This window comes from Carettochelys insculpta, chromosome 1 (genome assembly GCF_033958435.1).
Source record: "Carettochelys insculpta isolate YL-2023 chromosome 1, ASM3395843v1, whole genome shotgun sequence".
Lineage (NCBI taxonomy): Eukaryota > Metazoa > Chordata > Testudines > Carettochelyidae > Carettochelys > Carettochelys insculpta.
Window position 1 is genome coordinate 2054896 of NC_134137.1, and position 10725 is coordinate 2065620.

At 49.0% G+C, this 10725-nt stretch overlaps 1 protein-coding gene across 1 annotated transcript; it reads left to right on the forward strand.

Moving 5' to 3' along the window:
* Nucleotides 1-399: 399 nt before the first annotated feature.
* Nucleotides 400-1335, forward strand: LOC142001810 (olfactory receptor 52E2-like). The gene has a single exon (XM_074977395.1). The coding sequence runs from the start codon at nucleotides 400-402 to the stop codon at nucleotides 1333-1335; it is 936 nt and encodes a 311-aa protein (XP_074833496.1).
* The last annotated feature ends 9390 nt before the right edge of the window (nucleotides 1336-10725 follow it).

A 10725-nucleotide genomic window follows, 5' to 3' on the forward strand; every position in this document is an offset into this window, starting at 1 on the left:
TGAGTTAGAGTTTCAGAGGTGTTAAATCAATTATTTTGTTTTCCCTAATGTCTATTTCCTAAAAGTTGCTATACAATGAGGTGTGGAAATTATTATTATTGAGAAATGTAGGAGTATAAATATGCAATATTCAGTAGTAGGGTCGTATGTTCACAGTCCATTTCTCTAAAAAAGGAAAACATCAATTCTGATTTTGTGAAGAGTGACATATCAGCTTCACTATGAGAATAGCTTCTTTAAGTGCATGCAATGTTTCTTATTCATATTATCTGTTCTTTTAGGGATTTGTACGGTGATCATTGCCCAAAACCCTGAGCACACACAGGAAGACAGTGGAACTTATGGTACTTGTGGGAGACTCCATTCTGCATCAGATTTGGACACCTTCTTCCCTACTCTATGTCAGATCCAAACACAACTTACTTTTCCAACCCCTCCCACTTCATACTGCTGGGGATTCCTGGCCTGGAGGCAGCCTATGTCTGGATCTCCATCCCCTTCTGTGCCATGTACACAATTACTCTCTTGGGGAATTTCACCATCTTGTTCATTGTGAAGGTGGATCTGAGCCTTCATGAGCCCATGTACTATTTCCTCTGCATGTTGGCCTTCACTGACCTGGTCCTGTCCACATCTACCATTCCCAAAATGCTTGGCATCTTCTGGTTCAATTCCAGGGAGATTGGTTTCAATGCCTGCCTTGTCCAGCTGTACTTCATTCATTCTTTTTCAGTGATTGAATCCGGGATATTTGTGGCCATGGGTTTTGATCGCTATGTGGCCATCTGCCATCCCCTGAGACATTCTGCCATCCTGAATAACCACATGGTGGCCAAGATCAGCCTGGCTGTAATGTTGCGTGGTGGAATCCTTGCATTGCCCTACCCCTTCCTGGCGAGGCATTGGCCATATTGCAGAACCAACATCATCCCCTACACACAGTGTGAACACATGGATGTGGTGAGGCTGGCCTGCGCTGATATCCGCGTCAGCAGTTACTATGGCCTCTTTGTGCTAATCTGTAGGATCGGTCTGGATGTGTTATTTATCACTGTGTCCTATATACAGATCCTCAGGGCCATCTTCCACCTCCCCACAAAGGAAGCTCGGCTCAAGACCTTTGGAACCTGCACTTCACACATCTGTGTCATCCTAACATTTTACATTCCAACTGTCTTTTCCTCTCTTGCAGCCCGGTTTGGCTACAATATACCCCTGCATTTCTATATCCTCATTTCTAACATTTACCTCCTAGTGCCTCCCATGCTAAATCCTATCATTTATGGGGTGAGAACCAAACAGATCCGGGACAGGCTGCTCCAGCTTGTCACTTAGAAAGGGACCTAGAAGATTTCTGTAGGTGCTGTGTTTCGCAGACAGAGCTGAGAGGGCTGGGGACATAGGACTTGTCTGTGTGCATAGTCTGTGTGTCGCTCGTTAACTCAGAGGGCTGCCAGCCTTTTAATTGTACATCTGATTGTAACTGGACACTGTAGGGCTTCCCCCCGGCTCCACCACTTGCCCTAATGTCCAGCCCCTTCTCCACATCTTCCCTTGAGGCCCCAGATATTTTTCTTATGTTTCTTCCCTCTTGCTTACTCATCTCCTCCTCTGCCACTCTTTGCATCATCTCTATGATGGTCCCCCGAGTGTGTCACCTAGAACTGGGGTATAGCGGAGCCCTCTGTCTCACCAGTCTGAGTTCCTGTGAGCCGACACTGATGGGGTGGCTGATCGGGGTGGTGCTTAGTGCCTGAAGGAGTCCCTTTTATGTATGAGTCTTTAACTGCTAGGACAAACTGTCCCTTTGCAGTGGGCAGCCAGGGTGGCTGATGGATGCCCTAGGAGTGTGCCCCTTGGCAGGCGGCCAAACTCGACACCCAGTTTCCAGCACACTAGCACCACTGACCCTAAGGAGCTAATTAGCCAAAAGCCGGCTAGGGTTCTTTGGTTGTGTATGGCTCGATGCAATCACCGGAGGAGTCAGTCTTAGCGTAGTGGTTACTGTGATTTATTACAGTGAAAAGTTTAGCATGTAAAAGATGTGAACTTACAGGTAATTTAGATTATTAAAATTAACTTTAGTTACAACAACAACAACGACACTTAACCTATGAAATGCACGCAAAATAATACATAGCAGGTATAATTCTCACCCCTGCATCATCCAACTCCTGTGTTGCCAGCGTCTGTCACTCAATCCCTTGGGAAGAAGAGTACAAGGAGGGCGTCCCTGGGACTTCGGGAGGCAAAGACCTTCCTGACCAGCAGGTTAGGCAATTGCAGCTCAGCTCATGTCTGCTGCCAGGCCCTACTTTATACCCCACTGGTTACGTACACTCTTCCTTATCTAAAGATGCCAATTGTACTGGTTTGCCCTTGTGATGCCAGTTCTTACAAGGGTGTTGCAAACTTAATTTACACTTGTAAGACAGAGATAACTAAAACATGAAGACAGGACATTCTTTTCGTATGGGTGTCAGATTCCTCTCTTGGGACGATGTGTAGGCGTGTCAATTATCAGTAGCAGCCAAGGGCAGCCTGAGACCCTAGTTACTAGCTGGCCTGCTTGCCCTCATTGTCTTGTTTCTTCTGTTGTCTAGGGTCATGATGAGGTAGCACATTTGTGCTCTGAGGCATCAAAGACTGTGCTAGAGATTAGCACATCTGTGCTCTCAGGCATCAAAGACTGTGCTCCGAGGTATCCAAGGTGGAGGAGGAGGGAGGTGGGGGTTTGTCTGGCTACAGTTCCCTCTTCCACTGAGATGTGACAAGCTGCAAAGACCTCCAAGCTTGCCTCAGATCCACATCCCCAGGCAGGGACCACCCCACAGCTGTCTTCATGGCCAGACACTGCATGTACACAATGTAGAGTACACAATGTCCATTGTACACAATGGAGAGTGTACAGACAAAATACTCCCTGCTTCCCCCAATGACCCAAAGCTGCACTCACCGTTGTGTCCTGATTAAAACCCAACCTATGTGAATTGGTTACCCAGTGCACTGTGTCCAAAAAGGAAGCTGGACATATACCAGTTCTTGTTCTTGAGTTGAGATTTATCCCCTTTGCACTCCAAACAACACACAGTGTGTTAGGTAACACTTACAAATATAATAGATTGGTTAGCCACAGAAAGAGAAGTTTGAATTGATAGTATGGAATAGCAAACAGACCAAAGTAGATGACAGTAAGATATGAAGCAAAAATCTCAATATAATATGACAGTTTGGATTTGAATGATGTAGCATCTCACCCAGTTATCTAGCACAAGCAGATTAGTTGGAGGATTGGGCCAAACGAAATCTGATAAAGTCAACAAGGATAAGTGCAGAGTCCTCCACTTGGGATGGAAGAATCCCATGGATTGTTACCGGCTGTGGAATGACTGGTTAAGTACCAGTACAATAGAAAACGAGCTGGGGTTTACAGAGTATGAGAGGCTTCAGATGAGATCGGCGCCTTCCTGGAGGATGTGGGGCTGCAGCAGCATGTGGCCAAGTGCGCAGAGGCCAGGGGAAGGGGGACCTGGGGGCAACAAGAACTGATAGGGGGCCAGTGTGGTGCAGTCAGGAGACATGGGAGTGGATGGGGGAAAAGGGGACAGGGAAGAAGGATCTTGGGGGTGATGGTAGCCGATGAGAGGCAGAGGGATGGGGAGGAGTGTCCTGGGGAGGCGAGGTGGTCATCACGGGGAGCTTTGGGGACATGTGGCACCAGGGTGCAAGAGGTAGTGGGACTATATCCAAGTTCTCCATGCCCCACTGCCTTGTGGGTTATCCTGGAAAGGAGCAAGGCTAAGGGAGTAAACCCTGACAGAAAATGTGGAGGGGAGTCCTAAGACGGTTCTGTGCCAACTTCTGGCACTGTCCCAGCAACTCCTGCAGCTGAGCTGGTACCAGACGTAGAGGTTATCCTCTCCTTTGGACTATATCAGTAAAGCCAAGAGGGGAACACTGGTGTCTGGGCAGCCCAGCGTCCCAATAATCGCCCAAGCTCATGCCTGGAGAGGTACTCCGGCATCGCTAACAGCGTTGAACCAACACGGGAGGTAACAGATGCCAGTTATAAGCTCTTGCTCGACTGGCAAAGAGAACGAGCACCAGGGGTTGCCTCCGACGGTGGGAGAGATCGTCGCATCTCACTGGACAGTCACCACCCGCCTCAAGCTGGGCAGCCCCCAGCCAATAAGGTACAGTCTTGCCACAGTTCACCTGCCTCACTGGGTGCTTGAGGCTTGAAGTTCCCAAACCTGACAAGTGACCTGAAAGCTGAGCACCAGCCAAACCAATAAGAAAATCAACAAGAAAAGGAAACCATCAAAGTTTTAAGCTTGCTTGCTCGAATGTGCGGACAAAGCTGACAGGTATGACTGAAGATCTTCAGGACATCAGCGACACCCGAAAGACCACTGTCATCAATGAGGAACTGAATAGGCTCCAAGCTGACATTGCTGCTCTGCAAGAGACACAGCTCACAGATTCAGGATCTCTAAAGGAAAAGGACTACACCTTTTTCTGGTAGGGTAAAGCCCGAGAAGAACCCAGAGAGCATAGTGTTGGCTTCGCCATCAGAAACACCCTTCTACAAATGGTGGAATTAGTCATGGGGGGATCAGAAAGACTCCTTCAGGTCATACTTCAAACTCGCGCCGGTCCTGTCCACCTGATCAGCACTTATGCCCCAACTCTGTACGCCACACTCGAAGTAAAAGACAAGTTTTATGACGTGCTTAGTGCTGCCATAGCACAAATACCTGCTCGCGAACAACTGTACATTCTGGGTGACTTCAATGCCAGAGATGGAGCCGATCGTGACTCATGGCCTTCCTGCTTAGGCCACTTTCGTGTGGGAAAAATGAATGAAAATGGTCAGCGTCTTCTCGAACTTTGCATGTACCACAATCTGTGCATCACACACATTTTTCCAAACCAAGCTACAGCACAGAGTGTCATGGAGACAGACACGCTCAAAACACTGGCATCAACTAGATGTGGTCATCGCTAGACGTGATAACCTCAAAAATGTCCTTCTGACACGCAGCTATCATAGTGCCAACTGTAATACAGATCACTCATTAGTTTGATCCAAACTCAAGGTGATTCCCAAGAAGCTGCACCGCTCTAAACCGACTGGAAGGCCCTGCATCGATGCCAGAAAGACGGCTAACTCAGAGAGAGCTGAAAAGTTCAGAGCGACCCTAGAAGATAATCTGCGCAGCAACCCTGGGGGTGCCGAAGTGACATCCAGACGGCAGCATCTGAGGGATACAATGTACAACACGGCCTTGTCGGTGTTTAGAAGAAGTGCTAGAAACACAAACGACTGGTTCGAAGCTAACTCCAATGAGATGATTCCAGCCATTGAAAAAAAGCACGCTGCGCTCCTGGAGTACAAACATTTGCCAAGCCAGAGTACCCTGCAAGCGCTCAGAGGAGCCAGAAAAACAGTACAGCAGACAGTCAGGCGCTGTGCCAACAACTACTGGTTCGAGCTATGCAGCAGCAGCCAGACCAGTGCTGACTTTGGTTACCTCAGGAGAATGTACGAGAGCATCAAGAAGGCATTAGGACCCACCCAGAACAAGATGGCACCTCTGAAATCCAAATCTGGTGAAGTCATCGCTGACAAAGCCAAACAGATGGAGCGCTGGGTTGAGCACTACTCCGAGCTGTACTCACGCGAGGACATTGTGGTTGACTCAGCCCTCGATGCCATCGAGCTCCTACCAGTAATGGACGAACTGGACCAGGAACCAACTGTGGATGAACTGAAGAAAGCCATTGACAACATTGCAGTAGGAAAGGCCCCAGGCCAGGATGGTATACCACCAGAGGTAATCAAATGTGCCGCGGACACACTCTTGGAACCCCTACATGAGCTACTGTGCCTGTGCTGGAGAGAGGGTGAGGTTCCACAGGATATGCACGACGCTAACATCTTAACGTTGTATAAGAACAAAGGAGACAGAAGCGACTGCAACAATTACCGTGGAATCTCCCTCCTAAGCATCACTGGTAAACTGTTCACTCGCGTCATCCTTGGCAGACTCCAGAAGATTGTTGAGAGAGTGTATCCTGAATCACAGTGTGGATTCTGCACAGAGAGATCTACTGTCAACAAGGTCTTCTCTCTGAGGCAGCTGCAGGACAAATGCAGGGAGCAGAGGAAGACACTCTATATTGCCTTCATCAACCTAACCAAGGCCTTTGACTTGGTCAGCAGGGATGGACTGTTCAAACTGCTCCACAAGATAGGCTGTCTGCCACGGTTACTCAAGATGATCCAGTCTTTCCACGAAGATGTGAGAGGAACCGTCCAATACGATGGCACGTTATCGGATGCTTTCAGCATCAGGAGCAGCATCAAACAAGGATGCGTCCTTGCTCTGACATTGTTCGGGATCTTCTTCACACTCCTCCTTAAACACGCCTTTGGATCTTCAACAGAGGGCATCTTTTTGCACACAGGATCTGACGGGAAACTGTTTAATCTTGCAAGGCTGAAAGCTAAATCTAAGGTGTGGGAAGTCCTCATCAGAGATGGAATCTCAGAGAGATATGCTCTTCGCAGATGACGCTGCTGTTGTGTCACACACAGAAGACTGGCTCCAGAAGCTGCTGGATCGGTTGTCCAAAGCATGCAAGGACTTTGGGCTTACCATCAGCCTAAAGACAAATATACTTGCTCAGGACGTTGCTGTTTCTACATCAATCAGCATTGACAACTATACGTTGGAGGTCATCCACTAGTTTGTTTACCTCAGGTCCACCATCACTGACACTCTGTCATTGGAGACTGAGCTAAATGGGAGGATTGGGAAAGCAGCCACAACTCTGTCCAGACTCAGCAAGAGAGTGTGGCATAACAACAAGCTGTACACTCACACCAAAATGCAAGTCTACAGAGCCTGCATCCTCAGCACCCTCCTTTATGGCAGCGAGACTTGGACCCTCTACGCCCGCCAGGAAACCAGGCTGAATGTCTTCCACTTGCGCTGCCTCAGGCGCATCCTTAGAATATCATGGAAGGACAGAGTGTCCAACACAGCCATCCTTGAACAAGCTGGAATCCGAACTATGCACACCCTCCTCAGGCAGCAGCAGCTCCGCTGGCTTGGCCACGTCCACAGGATGAATGATGGAAGGATCCCAAAAGACATCCTGTATGGTGAGCTAGCCTCTGGCAAAAGAACCCCCGGATGCCCCCAGTTGCGCTACAAAGATGTTTGCAAGAGAGACCTCAGGTAAGTAGACATCAAGCCAGACAGCTGGGAGGAGCTGGCAGATGATCGCGGCAGATGGAGGCAGGAACTGTACAAGGGCCTTCAGAAGGGTGAGTTGAGGATCAGACACCTAGCAAAGGAGAAGCGAGCCCACAGAAAGCACAGCAAGGAGCTGTCAGACACCCATTGCATATGCAGCAAGGACTGTCACTCTTGTGTGGGTCTTCACAGTCACAGCCGATGCTGCAAATGAGGATGCCAAACGGAACTATGAAGGGCGCGATCCATAGTCTACGTAGACTGAAGGATGCTACTACTACTAGTACTACTAGATGAGTCAACAGTGTGCCCTTGCAGCCAAGAAGGCTAACAGTATATTAGGGTACATTAGGAGAAGCATTTCCATCACATGTAGAGAAGTTCCCCTCTATCCAACACTTGTCAGGCCACATCTGGAGTATTGTGTCCACTTCTGGGCTCCCCAGTATAGAAAGGATGTGGATGCTTTGGAGCAGGTCCAGTGGAGGGCAACAAAAATGATTAGGGGATTGGAGCACAAGACCTTTGAGGAGCGATTGCAGGGTCTAGGCTTATGTAGCTTGCAGAATAGAAGACTGAGGGACGATTTGATGCCAGCTTTCAACTCCCTGAAGAGAGGCTCTAACAAGGATGGAGGGGGGCTGTTATCTCTAGTGGCAGATGGCAGAAGAAGGAGCAATGGTATATTTGGCCACATTCTTTTGGGCTGAACAAGATCTTGTTGAAAACATTGTGCCAGTCTGATACTCTGTCAATATATAATGTGTATGTCTTGCTTCATTTGGAAAACTGCCATGGAGGAGCCTGCATGACCTGCCAAGGCATCTGCTCCATTCTCCTCCTCTTCTTTCAGTTATGAAGTTTCTCTTGAGACTTAATCTAAATCGGCTAGTTTGGGATTTGAGGCCATTCATTCTTCTCCTGAACCCTGAAGCATGAGGGAACAACTTGCCTCTGTCTTCATTATGGCAGCCATTCAAATATTTGAAGATCACTGTAATATCTTCTCTTAAACTCTCCTTTCCCACTTAAGCCCAAATCATTCTTTTGCTTTCTCGTGTGATTTTCATTTTATCCTTTGGAGCATCTTGCTCTTTCACTCTGAAGCACCCCCTTCCCTGGGCCCGCCATCTTCTCTGGTGGTACCCTACCAGCAGGAAAACGTGGGACAACATTGTCCTGGAGCAGGAGGGGCATTGGGAGGTCAGGGGTGTTGGGGGACAAGGGGCAGGGTGGGGGCCATGGGAAAGACCATCTGTGGAGTAGGAGACTGGGCCAGGTGGCTGGCGACAGCCTGGGTCAGGGTGTTCAGGTAGTCTGTGACACGGTTCCAGGCCTCCCGCTCCATGGAGAGCCATTCCTGAAGCAGGCAGTTCTGCTCCCACTACATGGATTGTGGGCTGTCACCAATTCATTGAGCTAGCTGCAGTGGTGGGCCCACCCAGCATGGTGCCTGGTCCTAGGGGGTGTCTCTCCTTCCACCTCCTCAGCTGTTGCAGGGCTCCCTGGCACATTAAGGGGACTGGGGTGACCTGCAGACATTGTGGCTGTGAAGACATAAGGGGAGAGTGCGGTGCCCTGTCAGTCACGTGATCAGATACCATGGGCCAGTGGCCATTTCCCTACTGCCGTGCTTCCCTGCTTGTGGTGGGGGGCCATGGGTGGCCCAGCTGTTGTGGGGCCTGTCCATACTGGGATGTTAGCGCAGCTGGTTCAACTCCCCCCAGCCCTCCCAGGCATGTGACCCACATGGTTGTTCATGGCTCGAAGCGGGGATCTCCCGTACATGCAGGACCCTCCCTGATGGCAACCACGGCCATCCCTGGGTCCCTGGCCTGTGGCTGTGTGCCTGGGCCCATGCCAGCAGTGGTAGGAACCACTGCAAACCCCCCCATGCCCCACCCCATATGCCCTCCTGCACGCCTGGTCCTACCTGAGGGTGCCTTGGGGGGTTCAGGGAAGGCCTGAGCGGACATGGCCCAAATCATGCCCTTTGATGTCTCCATGTTATATAGGGGTCCCCTGCTCCTGCCTTCACTGTCGCTGTTGCTGAAGGAACGATGTGAGTTTATGGTAAGAGAATACAGATGTACATTCTCTATCCATCTTATGAAACTGGGCTGCTCGTGACTGTGTTAAATGTATTAATAAACTATATGGGTAAATATACAAGAGTTCCTGCAGTATGAGAGTTGCGACTGTGCATCTCAGGGTTCCCAGCCATATGGTAATTAAATCCGGGGACTGATGCTAGGACACAGACCTGTCCAGTCTGACAGTCGTAACTGGAAATTCGTTAGCAATCTAAGATCACACAACAGCTATGAGCCAGTGCAGCCCTCCCAGTACCAGTTACATTCCGTCACTGGATGTCAGCAGGGGACAAGGCCAGAGAGCAAGCAACTTATGATGCACCCGGACTGAGCAAGTGATACCGGGAGCGCTGGGGTAACTGACCACCAGTGGGGTGGGACGAGCGTTCAGCATGGCAGCAATGGAGCAGTGAACAGGCAGAGAGCAAGAGTGTAGCGAGTAAGATGTCTATTCACTTCCTCCCACCCAGGATGGGGGGTGAATTCTGCAGATACACCCTGACACGTGGATCTGCCCTTCCCAAGGGCAGCAGCTGTGAATAAGGTGCAGCGAAGGGTTGGGCAGCTGAAGGCAACATTTTGATTGTTGCACCCAAGAACCTGAGAAGAAAAAAGCAATAAAAATTGACAAATCAAATATATGGGGGTTGGAGGGGTGTTAATTGGCCTGCCTGAAATAACATCCCCCCACCCCTCCTCCTCATCCTATGTATTTGATTTGTCAGTTTCTCCTGCAATTGTTTATGGTCCCCTGTACATATAAATGTCCGTCTGTATTGGAAATGCGACGGATCTGATGAAGTGGGCATGTCCCACAAAAGCTGATCACTGAGTAAATTATTTGTTAGTCTTTAAAGTCCTACATTTCTGCTGTGTTATTCTTAGTTTAAAAACAAGTTTCCAAATGTCCTCACTGCACTCTGCAGCTGCCGGACACTCCTAGTCTCAAATGATAGTTGTGAAAGGGCATTTTCATATGTGAAAATGGCACAACGTGCTTTACATGCCTCAAAGCTTCGGGAAAGTTGTGACAGTTGTACTGAGTTATTCATTGCATGTGAGCTAGTAAAACCCTGTGATCTTCTCCAGTTTAGTGGCAATGTTTGCTACAGCAAAGGCCATGTCAAACTCTCAAGTGGTTTAGCCAAAGTTCACCTTTATTAGGTGTTTTTACCCACTGGATGCTTTTAACAGCAGTTTAGACAAACACCTCTTGAGGTCCCTTCCAGTCCTATGATTCTGGGGTATAAACTTCAGATTTTGATTAAGTTTATTTACAGTTAATTCTACTCATGAACAGGGACTGTCATCCTCGCTGTGATCTTGGCCAACTCACTTCTCCCTCTCCCTCCACTTATCTAGCTGTA

Bases quoted from the DNA above. Each gene is read 5' to 3' on its own strand.
- LOC142001810 (XM_074977395.1), top strand. From the start codon at position 400: ATGTCAGATCCAAACACAACTTACTTTTCCAACCCCTCCCACTTCATA.